This window comes from Rhopilema esculentum, chromosome 11 (assembly GCF_057945365.1).
Source record: "Rhopilema esculentum isolate cy_ngs chromosome 11, ASM5794536v1, whole genome shotgun sequence".
NCBI lineage: Eukaryota > Metazoa > Cnidaria > Scyphozoa > Rhizostomeae > Rhizostomatidae > Rhopilema > Rhopilema esculentum.
In genome coordinates, this window is record NC_142825.1 from 10,664,163 (window position 1) to 10,680,766 (window position 16,604).

Consider the following 16,604-nt stretch of genomic DNA (forward strand, 5'->3'; position numbering starts at 1 on the left):
GACCCTCCAGATGTTTGTAGGTGAAAAATCTCAAGACATTCTTTCAGGATTTCACATCTAGGCTTAACTCGACTACTTAAAAGCTAGATCTCAACATATTTTCTCGTGTTTTACTTATTAATGAAGAATCGTTCGAAAAATTGACCAGTTTGAAGAAGTAGGAAAAGTTGGAATGAATGGGGAATGCAAGGAAAGAACTGAACAATAAACACTACGAAGAAATGCAATGCTGAAAAGCAGAAACTCAGAAAATGGGAGGGAAACCAAACAAAGATGAAGTAAAAAACAATCTAAGCTAAGTAGGGCTGTCTTAAACATTTAAGAGCAATTAACGAAAATAAACTTAAAAGATTAGAGCCAAGAGACAAACAGCTTTGTTTATTTTCATGATAAGATTAGTATTTGATATAGAAGCTACAAATAGAAAGCCCTCTAAGTGAGTTGTAGAGAAATGTTAAAAATAAGATCCAGTATTGATTCAAATTAACATTTCTCAATGAAATAATCAAACTTGATCATTCATAATTTGAGAAGTTGTTAAAGAATATCAGAAAGATGTGATTTGTTATTATTGTGAGTCAACAAAAATTGCTGCAGTTGTTAATTGAGAAGAGCAAAAAATTGAAGGCTAATTGAACGATGATACGACATGAATAGCTTTCTAATATGAACGCATTTACAGTCACTGGTCAACATAAACAGCTGAACTAACAGTCGTTAGAGGTTCCATATTAACCAGATGCAAGGGTAAACACCGAAGAGTATAAATAAGACGACATAACAAGACAACTGCACAGTTGTATTTGGCAACGGCATCAAGGAAAGCAGCAGAATGGCAGTGACAATGAACTTTATCGTGGCATTGGCCATTATTGCTACAGCGTTTGCTTGTGGTCCAAGTGAGTAATGAGAAATTTATTTGTTCTTTGCATTAAATCGCAATTAGAGAGTATCGATCACGGCATAAAGCATGTGGCAATAAGCGCGAAAAAATTTACGATATTACGAGTTCATGTTTGTAATAACAAAATGCATTTATCAATATAGAAGATTTCTTTAATTTCTAACTTTTGTTTCTACCTACAAAGTGCAGAGTATTTTATATTCAAGTGGTTAGAGTGAATAACATGAAGCGAAGACAAGTTTATAAAATAGGCCTTAATTAAATATGCATCTGTTTTAATACTTAACAAGCTAAATAGTAACTTTTACAGCTTGAATCAGCATTATATTGTATAAGTAACCTGCACACCTTTTGAATTTAATGGTTAAGTATTTGACAAGTGGGAAAAAATTAAGAGAAATTGTCGGAATTGCTTCTTCCACAGAAAGTTCAGTTTTTGAGATTCCAAAATAAAGAAAGGGTCATTAGAACGACGAGTTTATGGAAAAGGGGTAAGTGGGATAATAAGAGCAAAAGATTTGTTATTTTCCATTGAGGACTGCAATGGAAATCAACAAACACTGTTGTGAAACAATTGCAGACTGGAAAAGGGGACCTAGGCACGAGCCTTGGGGTGCAGGGATCACAGAAAACAGTATTTTTGCAATTAATTTTGGATCAAATTAACAATCTCCAGTCCTTTTTAATTTTCAAAGCCTGGTTTCCATATGATTGCAAGGATCGCTGATAGCGAGACGGTAGCAAAAATTCGGGATCTGAAATTCACAGCAAATCTTGTTTCCCTTCTTTACATCAGTCGCACAATGTTGAAACTTTGGCGCTAAATTCTCAAAAAGGCGGGCGAAGACAAGAGCAAAAACTTTTTAAAAGGTAACAACTTTTTGATACCGCCGTTGGTCAAGATCGTCTGTGCAAAAGAGCGTACATTCTCGGTGAGACAGTTTTGCAACTTAGAAAAGATTAGGGTGCATTCCATACACTATACATATATATGACCGAAAACATTTTTCCCTAGGTTAATTCTGAAAACGGTTCAAATTTTGAAGCGTTCAGGCAACCTAGAATTGGCAGGATTGGGGAAGAAGGATAACAAAGATGGCTGTTTTAATGATTTCAGAAATAGAAACATGTAAACTTGTTAAGCATAATATTTGTTTTAAGGTTCACAGGAATGCCATTTGAAAGACTGAGCATCTTCTTTCCAAGTATTCTTTTCAAGTATTCCTTTACATTATAAAGCAGCCTTGCAGATGAAGGGAACCTATTTCTGCAGTAGGGAGTTAAGATAACTTGCCTCTAGCTATTTTTTGTTGTCTCGACTGTTCAAGCTATATTTGCAATCACCTTTATGCAGCTCTCCCATTTAATCAAAGTTTTCAAATGCTGCAAACGCCATTTTTGATTAGTTAAACTCAGTCGCTGATTTCAAGAGAAAGACTTTGAAAAGATACATGTTACTTGATAGGGAGGCCCCCATCGATGGAATTCTTGCTTGTCTAATTTCCATTAAACAATTTCTCATACGCGACAACTGCTGGCAACGCAATCTCTTTACCATATGAACAGTCAGTTTCAGTTTCCATAACGACGCAATGATCGCTAGTCACAATTTTTGCAATCGTTGCTTCACCAGCAACCCCTGCGATCATATAGTAAACAGGCATTTTATCAGCTAGTCTATATTTGTTTCGCCCAGAATACCATCAAGATTCACAATACAAAATTGAATTTTTTGTTATTTTAAAAATGACACTCATCCAAGGTAATTTGAAGAAAGGGTGCTCATATAAGAAGTGTGCCAATTGTATTTGTCAGCGATTAGAACATTGAGGCATCAAGTAAGCTTTCCATGGAGGCACTTACTTTGGACTTATGGTACCTTAATATCATCTCCAAATTGTAGAATGATAAATATTAGTTTCTTTATGAATTTAATAAAAGTACTGCTGTTTGAAACACATATGGTAGCAATTGCAGGGCAACTTTAGTTTATTTGTGAACAAAAAGGCATAATTAAAAACAATAAACTTGATTGCAAAGTTATTCTTACAGATATGTCAATAATCTTTAATAATTTAGATGACAAGAAAGACAAACCACCATCCACATTTCAAATGACACAAGGGGTAAAAGAAGGTGATGGATTTGAAGGTGAGGCAAAAGGCATGCTTGGAAATTATTGGATGGATGTCAAATATAGCCTCCATAGATTGGTTCGGCCTCCTGCACAAACAGAGGGTGATAAAAAGGGAAATGGAAAAGAGGCAAAAAAGGAAGATTCAGAACTTCCAAGAAAATTCAAAGACAGAAATTATGCATAGGAAAGGTTCATAAATGTGTATCTTTACCAATGTATATATCAAATTAATGCTTGTGCATTTGTATGTTTTAAGATGAAAGTGATGTTATACTAACAAAACCTGGGTGGATCATTTCTCATTTCTTAAAATAAACTCATTAGGCATAGTGTTGTTGGAAATAAACAGGAACATGTTAATTCAAACAGGAATTTCAAAACAATAATATTATTCAAGGTAACTTTATTAAAGTATGGTTCATAATTTTATTTAGCTGTTCTCAGTATTCTCTTTAGGAACGAACTGCATTTCCTCACTAGATATTCTCATTACTTTTCCACCTTTCTCTGCAATGATATCTTCGATATTCCTAAAATGCATAATAGGGATTAAAAATATATTTGTTTGATTGATATTGGCTCAAATTGAAATGAACACATTTATTATTAGCCTAGAGTGAAAAAATATCAGATTGGACGAAAAGCCAAGAAATACTACACATTATTTTATAAAACTTTCTAAAGTATTGAAAATTGAAACTGTTTACAGATGTTGATCAAGATAAACAAGCTCAAATCGATTAGCCTTTAGTTTGACTCTTATTGATATTCCCTGGCCAAAGTGAGGAAATGTTCAGGAAAAGAGAGAAAAATCTTGCTGTTGCCAAAAATGCTCTATTACCTGAACAATATTCTTATTACATACACTACCAGGACAAAAGAATTGCAACACTGGCAAAGGCAATCAATGGCAGATCATGCAATAACTTTTGTTGTTATCTGATTAAGCTATTGTTTAATCAGCCAATGGCCCTCAAACAAGACAGCAAATTCAATGGAGCATAAATTTGAACATTCAATTTTTAATTTTTTAAAAATTTTGAATCAACAATTGAAGCAACTTTTAATCAAACAAGCATTTATTTGAGGTGCTTCTGACTCTAATACTGTGCAAAATTGATTTGGAATTGATAGAGAAAATTTTTTGATGAAATGCACTGGGATTCTCCTTCATTCTCCATTAAGGCTCTAAGTCAGTTCTTTTTTGGACCTAAGAGGACCTCGTGGATTACAAAGCAGATCATTTTCATTTTCAGAAAGAAATATTCGCTTATATTAAGATTTTGTTTCAAAGGCTCTTGCGCAACCTAGGTTTTGTCTCAACCGGCATGCTTAGCAGCAGTTGTCTTTGAAAAATTGACTGTGCTTTGTATTTTCATGTAGTACAATATTAGGCTGGTTATTTGAATAATAGTCGCAAAGCGTGCCAGTTGGGCAACAGCCATTAATGAAGGCGGAAGAAAGACAAAGAGGTTACAGATTTACAGCTTAATTACCTCCCTCATTTCCCTAGAATTGATTTGATTCCACCGAAATAGCTGTTTTGCATTTTGCTACATATTTCACCTCAATAACTTGCATGTTGCTAGTTGCAAATTTTCCAATTCATTTGGTCCTAACTGTACCAAAAGCTACCCAAGTTGAGCTGAAGAACTTTTGGCTAAAAATGTCAGGACTTATGACTAAATTTGTTTCCTAAACTCTCACTATTGTGCTATCATTTTTTATTTAAAGTTTTGAAATCTTTTGAATGAAAGACCATTGACACTAAGTTTCATCACAACTTCTTACTCCTTATCCTGTAATTATTTTGATTTCATCGCTGCAGTTAATTTTTCTAATGACTGTATAATTTCTTATGTTTACATGTTTCGTCTAAATATTTTAAAATTGCCAATAAATTTCAAATAAATTGACTCTTGGTTTTGCACGATAATGATATCCTATATTTCAGTGTAAAGTTATAAGTTTGCAAAGATTTTTGGATGCTATTTTGAATCAGTGGTGCAATAATTTTGTCCTGGTTGGTGATATTAGTACTACACTCCTTCAGAAGATGATATTTATACTTGTAGTCCTTACTTTTTTTCGTCAAAAAACCAGCCAAGGTTATCCGCAATCAGGTGATTATTTTCACATCCAAAACATTTAATAATGATCACACCCTTTTCGTAAGCCAACTTGCTGATAATTCTGGATGACCTTTCTTGACACACGTTGCAAGTAAAAACAATTTGCATTTTGTCCAAATCAATTTTGCCAAGTTCTGCTGATCCTGGTGTTTCATTTGTACTATTCTGAACAATGCAGGTTTTTAGGTGCCTACTTATTTGTTGAAATGGAAATGGATTAACACAAGAAGTTCTCTCAATCCTGAATGTATTTCTTTCAAAATATGGTGTAAAATTGCATGATGTGCAACCAAATGATTTTTGGCAAGATGAAAATGAAGTATTTGCTATTGATATGAACCTTTTTTTCCCTCTAATTTGATCAAGACGCGCGAACTTTTTGCCATAATTAAAAAGCGGAACTCTTGACTTGATCACCAAGCTTGTTGCAGCCATGTTTTTTCTAAGAATGACGAAAATCAATACGAGACAAAAAAATTCATTTCGAGGATGAATTAACATTGCAACTCATTACACAATATTTTTTTTATTGCCGATCTTGTGATTATTATCTCATTTTATCTTCATCCTTGTGTCGAAACAGTGAAAAAAAGGGATGCTGCCACAATGACCAAGTCATTGATAAAGCTGGTAATTTTTCAATTTTTTGACTCTTGAATACAGAAACTCGACCATTTGCAGTTGTAAACAGTGCTATGTTTGTTGTTTTGTTTATTGACAGTCGAAAAAACAGAATTTGCTTTAGACTAACCCTTTGCGGTCGTAACAGTGCTATGCTTTGTTGCTTATTGGCAGTCTTAAGAACAGAATTTGATACCAGAGTTTCCCAATTATTCTGAAAAGTTCCAAATCAGCAGAGTTACCAGTCTGTGACAAACACAAAACCACTGATATCTAAGGAGTTTGTTTCAGTAATACTTTTATGGCCTGACATACTGTTCAGTAATACTGTTCAGTCGATTTGAGGGTCTTACCAACTGGCTACCAAATGGCCCAGTTTTGATAGTTACACAACGGCTTAGTTTAGCTTTTGATTTATTATAGATAGTGGGCAATATTTTATCTTTCCTGAATCCACAATGGTCAATGGCAAAGAAATTTGTCAAAAAAGGACATAATTTCCATGCTTATGCTACCATTGTAGGGTTACTACCAAAATACTACCATTTGAGAATAATTTGCTAATATTTTAGCTTTGGCCCTTTTTACCCTGACTAGACACCGGCCATTATTGGAGTATCCCCCCCCCCTCTGGACAGTTTTAAGTTGCTACTCTGAGTTTCACGATTAAAACAACCATAAATGTTAAATCTGATGTTGAAACTGATACGTAATGTCCTTATGGTAGATAGAAAATGCTAGAAAATTTGCAAAACAAGGTATAATTATGGAACTTTCAAAGCAAGGCAAATCAAATCAAAGACTATGTGCTTCAATCAGGGGCAGATTTAAGCAACAATGATTGAAAGGGTGTTAGACACTAATTTTGGTGCTGCACCTTTCAGGTCACTGGTAAATGATTTTCAACTTTAAGGTAGAGACAATGATTGGTGGGGCATATGGGAGACAATTTTTGCTGACTTGTAAATGCGTTTTGAAAAGCTATGGCATTTTTAAGTGGCAATTTCCCTTTATACAATGTCATTTGTAGCGTTTTGCGGCTGACCATATTTTACAACTGTCTATTTCCTTCACCATTCCACTAACATTTATATCCTGGATTGTGTAAGGCGAGGAAGCACTAGGTGTAAAAAGTGATTTTCCAAAATTGTTATCAAGTATCTAAAAATAGTATTAAACAGTATTCAAAAGTTTTAAGCCAAATCGGTTCTCCTTGGAGCAAATTCCATGAGAAGCATTTCAGAATCCAGTTTTTTTAAGGATTGGATTGCTTTAGCATTTTAGTTTCTATTTTATTGGGAATGTCTCAAGAACGGGAAGGAGGGAAAGTGTTGAACATTCTGTATAGACACAGAGGAGGGTCTCCTGCTAGCAAAGCAATGAAAAATGTTTTGTGATGACGCCCTTGAAATTAGCTTAAAATATATTTCAGAATATTTCTCCCCCCTCACTACGCTACTGATAAGAAGATAAATGCTGCTAAGAAGAAAATAAAGTAAAATCTTGGCGTTATTTTGTTAATACTGACTATGATCAAATGATTTTTACCGAATGAAACAATGTTTACTGAAAGACATAGAAATATTGGGGGGTGGGGGGGGGGGGGGGGGGTTGTTGCCCCCTACACCCCCTTCTAAATCCGTCCCTAGCTTCAATTTCTCAGCAAACGAAGGAAACTGCTTCATCACTACCATAATTAAAAACTCAAGAAAAGTGTGGAGAAAGTATATCTGGAGCTACAACACTTCTAATACTATCAACAACAAAGAACAAAGAAACAAGCAAGATTTTTTTCGCTAACATGAGAGAAGGCCCCAGCAGCTTGTAGCTAGTGGATCTGTAACCTGTGTACCCAGAATGATAGTCTTTGGTACTCAATTAGGCTCTAGCAAAATACACTGTGATTTGTTGTATGCTAGTAAAATTCAACTGCAACTAGACACAAGCCAATGGAATTTTGTAACAACTGTTGTAATTATTTTCTTTTCAGAACATAACTCTGATTTATCAATTAAGTTGAAAAGTTATTATAACAATGTACTTCCAATCTTTCATAATGAATGGTTTGTTTCATTGTAAAAAGTATACCCACAGATTTCTTTAACAGATGTATCATCTTTTTCTGTATCCATTGTCTTTCATAAACATGGTTCAGTTTTATGTTGAATTGAAAATTCGGACAAAATGAAAACTGAATAGTATGTCTTTGGCTTCCTGGGTTGAAACCACAACTAGACAAAATTGATTTTTATTGTTTATTTAAAATCATTTTTCAATTTAAAAGCTATGTTTCAGGCCATTGAAATCCAAGTCCACTCTTTTCATAAAAAATTAACTAAATTTGATTTGTGTTTGATAAGTGGGAAACCTGATCTTTTACATTAGGGTGAATTCAGAAATTGATTGAATCCCTGAAACCCCTATTTGCTTTTTGTATCCCTAACAGTTGTCTATTGCACATAGTATTAACAACTATAAATCGTTGAATAAGCTGGCACCTTTTAGATAAAGCCCTCATCTCAGAATTACATTTAGCAAATAAGCCTCGTCAGTGGCGTAGCTAGCGGTCATGCTTGTCATGCCGGGCATGACCATCTATTTTCAGAGTTAACATTTTTCAAAAAATTATATTTTCGTAAGAATAAAGTCCTATTCTCCTGATGAAATAGCTCAGGCCATTCGCCTTTGGAGCCCTATGGTTCCACCCAAGGATATAGAGCCCTCCGAAGGCGCTCTTCTATTGTCGGGCATGACCAAAACAGAGGGTTTCCAATTTAGTCATGCCCATAACTATGAGCATGACCAAACCCTGTGTTTTAGTCATGCCCATAACGCTGGTTCCCTATGTTTGGTCATGCCTAACAATAGGAGTGACGCAGGAGAGAACAAAGGCTAGTCATGCCATTTCGAGAGGGCATGACCATCATTATAATCATCAGAACCGTCCGGGTCCGGTGTTATTTCGTGAACGCGAATGCGAGGCATCGATGGCGGCGCTGCTATGCCTAGATCCACGAGCTGGGAGGTAATTCTCTGTAAGTAAAATGCAAACAAAAGCTTATTGCCAAGCAGCCACGACTCATGTTAATCTCCAGAACATTTTATGGCAACGACAGGGTTTTTCAGCCTTAATGGTGTTGCACTATGTGGAGAAGTGACAGGCACTAAAAGGCCATTTTTGGACATAAAATCAGCGAGCGGGATCATTTTATGCAACCAAACCAAACTCTCAGCCTTTTCAGTAATCAATTGTTACTAGTTGAACATTTGCAGAGAATCTTCTTGATTTAATGAATGCCAAATCTTGATGCTGTTCACTGGAGATGGATGGAGGAGATAGCAGTGTTATTTTCCAAACCAACAGATTTGAGAGCTTAAACTTTCCAGACATTTAGCAGCATATTCAGAAACTGTTAAGCCCTTTAAAAGCATTGTTACCATATTATGATTAGGACAATAAGATTCTAGTTAATGGATAGGGAATGCCAGAACTTGCTTAAAGTTATTCTTCAATTTTTTGTTTATTATCACATGCAATAACACTGTTTTTACACACAGTTAAAGTCAAACTCCAAGCTCTACTGACTTCACTTTCAGTTGAAAGTACTTTTTACTACTTATAGCTGTTGAAATAAAATGACCAGAGACAAGTCAAGCATGTTACTGTTCTTGTTAGTTAAACAGTTTTATTTCACTATTACAACTTTTGATGTATTTGAAAATTTACAAGATCAAATTATTCATTTACAACCCTTGTTTGCTAGATTTTCAGAGTAAAGACAATCCAATCATGTGGATATTTACCACAAGTATATATGGAAACATCAATGTTTTTGTTAAGCTAAACTTATTTTGCAAGGTATTTTTCTATTAAGTCTAACTTTGCAGAAAACATTTTGCAACTAGGCCTATCCATTATTTTAGCTTCCTATATTTCATATCAATATTTACATTGGATATTCATTTGCCAATTTGTTTTATTCATCTATCAATTCTATTGGGGTTGTTAGTTAATCGTGATGGCTTTAAAATACCTTCAACAGATTGATAATAAGACTATTTGTGGAAAAGATGACCAAAAAGCTCCCATTCAGTTTCATGTGATTTATTGTTTCATATACAAATTTTAACTTATCTCTAAAATTTACAAATGTATTTCAGCCTGCAAATTGAAAGAAATTAGGAGAACAAAACAATTTTTAATTTAAGCTAAGTTTATCTACTATACTAAACTAATGTTTTTTAATGTCTTTTGTACAGTTCTGTTTGGAAATTGTCAGAACTCTGTCTGTATAAATTACCAACAAACCAAAACAGTGTCACAGCTATAAGATAAAGGTCATTTCATGGTGTAACAAGATGATTGCTATGAAATAAGAAAAGCTCATTCCAAAAGTTAACCACAATTTTTTTTATAAGTCACAAGCCTTAAAATTAAAATTTCCAAAAGGAATTCATCAACTAAAAAATTTGGCGTGGTAAAATTTGGCCACACCCATATTTTTTCAAATTTGAGGGGAGGGCATGACCACTGCTATTTGGCTAGCTACGCCACTGAGCCTCGTTGGATAGACCAGTCAAATAATCTTTCATAGGGAGGTTATTGCATCCATAGAAAAATTGAAAACATGTTCGTATTTTGATCAGTAATAGTTTTCAGGGCCTAGGTATGATGTCAACAGCAGATAAACATTTGATTTATTCCGAGAGGATATTGATCTGGCTGCACTGCCCAAATTGCTAGTTGATACAGATTGTTTTAAAAATGATAAAATGGACATGGAAATTTGATTACTAAATTGGTTATTTGCATTGAATTAATATATTAACAAATGATACCTAAGTATTTTTTTATAATAAACTGTTTCAGCATACAATTAAAAAAGCAACACTTTGAAAAACACCCCCCCCCCCCAAATAAGCCCCTATCAAAAACTTTATAGCTGCTATGAGCATCTTATTGACTTCTGTTCTGCCAGCATTAATGATAAACTTAACATAGACATTTTTATCATAGACAGAGACATTTTTATGGAATTACACTGTGAAATGTTAAGGAATTGCATTAAAATCATGCAACTAAATCTCAAAGCATACAATTCCGCTTTGATGTCACCCAAAATATTTCTTTGTATGAAGTTTTCTCACATCTTCAACTTTGCATTGCTTTTATTTTAAAAGTCGGAGGATTTAAGGCGAGTCAAATTCTGCAATGTTTCATCACAACTGTAGTTAATGTAAACTCTGACAATATGCCCACTACCTTATCAGCTGCTTATCACCACATCAACTGCTTGTTTATGTGAAATATGTCTTGACCAAATCTATGCATAGAAGTCAATTGAAAAAAGTTTCCTGGCACAAAACAGCGATATTAAGCTATGAAAATAATGTCACCTGGTTTTAAGGGAAGTTTGTGTATTTTGAGATTTTTATCATTACATTCTAGTTAACAAAACATTGGCTCTCTCATTGTTTCTACAACTAAGTCCCTCTTGTAAAATGTTGTGAGGAGTTGAATTGTATTTGCTTGTATTTAGCAATTTACAATTAGATCTAAAAAGCAAAGATATCTACCCATAATATTTAAACAAAAATATATTTGTCTTCTCTTCACGAAAGCAAACATTTGTGAGGATCAAGCCATCCCTTTTTCTAATGGACTATTGTCTTTGTGGGGCATTTTGTTTTAATTATAATCTTCAATATGTTTAAATAAGTGGGTTTAAAACTTTAAAATGAGGGAAATCTTGCAAAACTGTAACAAATCATGAAATATATAGACATGTTGTTGGTCATAGATTTTCATTACTGTATTTTATATTTCACAATTCTAAAAACAATTTTATGCAACCATTTCGAGTTTCAAAATAACAATTGAAACCAAAACGTTTGGAAATTTTTTAATTACTTAGATTAGCTTACATAAATGTTTTCTTGTGCTATATTTATTAATGTTTAGCAGTTGTTATAATTTGACTTTTGTTATTTACCTAATTTTTTTATGCTAGGTGGTTGGGCTTGGGAACTACAGCTTGCCTACAACAAGGCATAGTGTTGGCATGTCTGCATTGAATAAACTAGCAGACCATCTCGGAGTGAAGTGGGTATACGAAAAGCGATGTTCTGGTTTTATAGCAAATTACCTTAGTGAGAAATTTCAAGTTGTCCTTCTGAAACCAAAGCTTGCGATGAACATTAATGGGAAGAGTATACTTAAAACAGGTAAATATCTTGTAAAAACCCTTTTGAAAGATTTATGAACTCACAGGTGAACGCAAAGAGCATAGAGATAGATAAATCGACAGAAGGAGGAAAGGTAATCCTTTTTGGAGTATCTTCTAAAGGTTCCCCTTAATCTAATCTCTACTTTGTCATCTTACTTAATCTATATTTTAGAATATGTGCTATAAATATATTGGATAAGCTAAGTAATCAGCTGACAGTTGTCACCAAATACGTGAAAATTTTATATAACAATACACAATGAATAACTAGAGATTAGAGTATAAACTTTCGCGACAAGAAAAATTCAAGATGACCAACTGACAGCACATTTTTCGCCATTCTTGTGAAAATAATGTTTAAATATTTTCTGAAAATAATATAGATAGGATGATCAGGTTATTTAAAAGGTAAATCGTCACGATTTGCGCGAGCAACAACTATGTTTTGTTTTGGAGCCATTAAGCTACCAACACGATTGAGCTGGGATGAACCAAACAAAGGCTTGCTATATTGTTGGTACTAACCATGGCTTTGTTACTTGCTACTGATAAGTTTCTAAGACAAGCTTTTCTAAGATTTTAGGTAAAGCCAACTTTCATTGCCACGTGACATGATCCGTGACATGACCCTACGTTACTTGTTACGTGATTGGTTCAACTTTAGAATTGAAAAAGTCAGATTCTGATATGAATTATAACAAATAGTAATAACAAGTAGTGTTTTTATTTTCTCTCTTCTTGATGATTTTATGGTAGGTATCTTTCAATTTTCTCTTTTATTGTTGCATGTTTGGCTCTCCACAAGTAGTTGATTTACATGCAATTGGAAATGCCCGTTCTCTTTATATATGCATCCCTTATTTGCAGAATATCAACAAAGGCATTTCTTAGCTTTCACAGTGTTCCATTTCAGTTTAAAGTGGCCAAAAATAACTTAAAATCCAGGATATGTAGCTTGCATATTGCTATGATATTATTTCTAGAAAATATTCAATCGAACGTTATGACCCTCTACGAACGTTATGAGCGTTATGGTACCTTTTATTTTTCCTCCATAGTGAAGACCCATGGTGTGCTTACAGATAACATAATATTATTGCAGGACGATCTTGATAAACCTGTTGGAAAACTGCGTATCAAATTAGAAGGAAGTGCAAGGTAATTATGCTCAATTGTTGAACTATTCTACTGTATGTTAAACACTTTCTACAGACCTCTGAAACTTCACGTGGAAAGTTCTATTCCGTATATTTTTCTTGGAGGTTCCCATTTGAAGATTCCTTTTATCTCCATAACCCTTCCTTTTGCGTCGAAAAACCATTTCCGTTTAGTGTACTAAACTTGCAAAGAAATGCAACAATTTCACTCAGGCATATGTCTGCCTAAGCTAGTTGGTATAATTATGAAGGGAAAATTCTGAAAAATTTGAGATGTACTAAATAGTCTTGCTAAAAGTTCCTGACATTATTTATTCAAAAGAGAAAACCCGTTCTTTTATGGCTGTGCTTATTTACTGTTCAGATCAAAAATTTTATTCAAAAGCCCGATACAAAATTCATTTATGAAATTAAGTTGCCATCAAGAGTTTTTGTAAACTCATCAATGTATGTTGAAATTTATAAAACAGTTTTCAACATGAGTTCTGATAATGAATTTAATGTGTCCCGGATTTATAGAAATGTGCACTGGTTTTACTTGACACATTCAAATTAAATCCGCACTAATTCTGTACCATTCGCTTTTCAACTGGTTTTTGTTGTTCAAGCATCTTGTTTCGCGAAAAAACTGTTGAACTAACAGGAAAATTTGTTTTTTCCTGTTTTCATTACATCGTTTCAGGTATTATTGGCTTTTTCTTTGATTTACTTGTCCACACATCACCATTTGTAGATGCAATGCATGATTTTGCTAACTTTTGCTATTGAAGCATTTCCTGCATGCTGGTGTGAGTGCTTTTTTTATAGCAGAACTCCTTCTATCAGCTTTTTCTATGTCAATATAAGAAGTTGTCGTGTTAGTTTTTAATGTAATCGCTATGAAAGTAAGCTTTTCAACTTGTTTACCTTAAACGGGGTTCTAGACTTACAAGCAGAGCAAAAAGTATTTTACTATGAATAGAAATGATCGAATCTCGCAGTAGTAGGTTATGCCTTTGGCAGAGTAACAAACAGGGCTGAATGAAATTTTGTTGGTACCTGCGAATTTCAAACTACCAGTGGTATAATTTTCAGCATCGCTTTGTAATCATTACATAAATAATTAGTGAGGCTTGAGACTAAAGAAAGGTGTGGCTCAATTGTCTGAACTATGGCGGAGAGGTGTTTTGTCCCAACGATTTTTTATAAGATTTTAAGCAATCTGCTTAGAGCCAAAACCATCACATCTAAAACGTTATACTACCATTGTTTCTTGCAAATCTTCATTCTTTCCTCGTATCTATCACAAAGTTGCAACCGTTTTGTTTCATGTTTCATAAATTCAGCAACAAATAGATTTACTTCATTAAAACTGGTCAGTATTTTCCGATAGCAGGAATTGCTAGCCAGGAAAAGCCTGGAGGATGCTAGCCTAAAATACAAGTCAAGATCAAAATACAGGAATTAATTTTCAGAATGCCTTTTGAAGTGCGAAAACTATTAAAAACATGGCATTATTTTGCAAGTGAAATGCAAAACGATCTTGCTGCTGGTTTGATGTCCAAGATGACAGCAGATGTTCAGCATCAATTAAGAATAAGTTAACGTCGAGCATTAACAATGCTGCCAATATTATTCGTGGTGGCAGTTTCATTCTAATATTAATTATTTATCAGTAAAAAATGTTTTTTGTTCTTTTTTTTTATTTTTACATTTTTTATCCACTTCACATTCACGTGTAGAGGTGAAAGAAAGATGTGAACCAACGTTTCGATTGAAACACGACAACCTTTTAATCAAACATAGCTAAGGCGCTCATTTTTATGTGGATCAATGATGTAGCAACTTCCTCTTCAAAACACTTTTTACCAAGAGTTCACGACTCAGTGCGAGGCAACACACAAGACCATTTCTTGATGTCTTGAGCCTGCTCAATAGCAATCCTAATGTCTGGACTGTCTACCGACCTGTGCTGAAAGTAGTATCGAGGCTAGATATTAAGCGTAATGAAAACGAGGCCCATCTTAGTCATTGGTTGTTTTTTATTACACATTTTTTCTCCCGTATACTGCTCCCTTTTCCCCAGAAAAGAATAGTATGGTTGCATCATATCATTTTGGTAATGTCAAAACGTAAATTGATGAGGATGTGAAAATTGTGTTTCTATTTCAAGGGTAAGAGAAGATGTTACAATTATGCTTGCCACTGGATGCCAGTAATAGGGTTCTTTACTGTAATTTCGCAACAAGCCTGTTTTGAGAATTTTTAGATTTTGACCAGAAAACATATAAAAGAACACCATGAAATACTTCCATATATTCAAATTTCATTTAATTATGTCCAAATTCGGGTGAGGTATGGCCAATAAAAGATTTGAATTTTGCCAAGGTATTACTGTGATTTTGGCTCTGTTCATAATGTTATGAACAAAAACCATTTACAGAGGTTCGATTATGGTAGATCCTTTGCTCATGTGGCCATTTCGCAGCCAATTCGTAAAACATTTAACTGATTTTGCTCAATTAGTTGTATTTTATGATGCTTTTCAGATTATGTCTAAAAATAGATTTCTCTGACGTTGTCATGTAAGAACTCTATTGCCATTGGATGTTAGTAGTTGTCATTGGCAATCTTAGCTTCTTCTAAAAAATGATATTACTTATTCATTCATTCAAGGTTTGCAAGGGTGTAGTCCTGCTACTACATCCGCAACAAACATTTAAGGACAATCACACGCTTTATCAGAACGAAAAAATCTTTCATTATGCAAAAATTGTTACACTATGGTAAATTTTTAACATCGGTATTTTAAACGGAATTATAGGCAACTTCTTCGATTTTTTTATTCAGTAGCATCTAAAAATCATGATTTTTTCAAACTGGCAAAAGATTTGTCAGGTCATTGCGCTAAATTTTTCTGTCGTCTTCTTTCCAAAGGATGATTTCATTTTTATTTTCATCATTAATTAAATGTTATTACGTTTTAGCTTTATTTAGATGACATTTCCAGTTTCAATTGTTTAATTTATTAAATGGCTAAACATGAGATTTTTCATAAATTCGTTGTACGGTTTCTCCGTCAAAGGAATCAGCCAGATTCTTCTTAATAAAAAACCAGACGGAATTCAGTTTTTATTCACATATTATTAAACTCTTTGCTGACCATTACAATTAACATTATTTTCTTTGATTGCACTGTCTGCCGGCCTTCTACCTAAGCTGCGCATACAAACAAGTATGTTTGACTGCATTTACGTCACTTCATGCATTTTTAAGGTCGCTCCTAATTAATCTAATCTAAAAGCAATAAATGAAAGCAATAAATGAAAGCAAATAAGCAGTTATTTTTAAACGCAATACCAGGAGTTTGTGGAGGGATGGCACAGTGGTTAAGGTCGTGGACTACAGGTCCAAGTATCTGTGGTGCGAGCCACTGCCAGTCGCGTA

The 16,604-nt window shown here is 34.0% G+C and overlaps 3 protein-coding genes across 5 annotated transcripts in view; 2 read left to right on the plus strand and 1 right to left on the minus strand.

Moving 5' to 3' along the window:
- Positions 1–750: 750 nt before the first annotated feature.
- On the plus strand, positions 751–3,323 carry LOC148958992 (uncharacterized). The gene is made up of 2 exons (XM_089111531.1): positions 751–899; positions 2,984–3,323. Exons 1-2 carry the CDS (start codon positions 833–835, stop codon positions 3,223–3,225), a joined length of 309 nt encoding a protein of 102 aa, XP_088967657.1. The 5' UTR covers positions 751–832; the 3' UTR covers positions 3,226–3,323.
- Positions 2,692–5,638, minus strand: LOC148958993 (DNL-type zinc finger protein-like). Its single transcript, XM_089111529.1, has 2 exons — positions 5,124–5,638; positions 2,692–3,571 (listed from the first exon to the last, which is right to left on the minus strand). The coding sequence occupies exons 1-2, from the start codon at positions 5,606–5,608 to the stop codon at positions 3,472–3,474; spliced, it is 585 nt and encodes a 194-aa protein (XP_088967655.1). The 5' UTR covers positions 5,609–5,638; the 3' UTR covers positions 2,692–3,471.
- Positions 5,639–5,646: 8 nt separating this feature from the next.
- The window catches only part of LOC135693408 (putative peptidyl-tRNA hydrolase), a 34,891-nt gene continuing 23,933 nt past the window's right edge, over positions 5,647–16,604 (plus strand). For all 3 annotated transcript variants that reach the window (XM_065211888.2, XM_065211886.2, XM_065211887.2), the window contains exons 1-3: positions 5,647–5,803; positions 11,806–12,019; positions 13,080–13,179. In XM_065211888.2, the coding sequence (XP_065067960.2) occupies positions 5,780–5,803; positions 11,806–12,019; positions 13,080–13,179 (338 nt within the window). In that variant the 5' untranslated portion in view covers positions 5,647–5,779. The remainder of the gene's footprint in view (positions 5,804–11,805; positions 12,020–13,079; positions 13,180–16,604) is intronic.

Bases quoted from the DNA above. Each gene is read 5' to 3' on its own strand.
- LOC148958992 (XM_089111531.1), top strand. From the start codon at position 833: ATGGCAGTGACAATGAACTTTATCGTGGCATTGGCCATTATTGCTACA. The intron at 900-2,983 runs GTGAGTAATGAG...TTAATAATTTAG, and splicing joins AGCGTTTGCTTGTGGTCCAA to ATGACAAGAAAGACAAACCA.
- LOC148958993 (XM_089111529.1), bottom strand. From the start codon at position 5,608: ATGGCTGCAACAAGCTTGGTGATCAAGTCAAGAGTTCCGCTTTTTAAT. The intron at 3,572-5,123 runs GTAAGGACTACA...TATGCATTTTAG, and splicing joins TGGTTTTTTGACGAAAAAAA to GAATATCGAAGATATCATTG.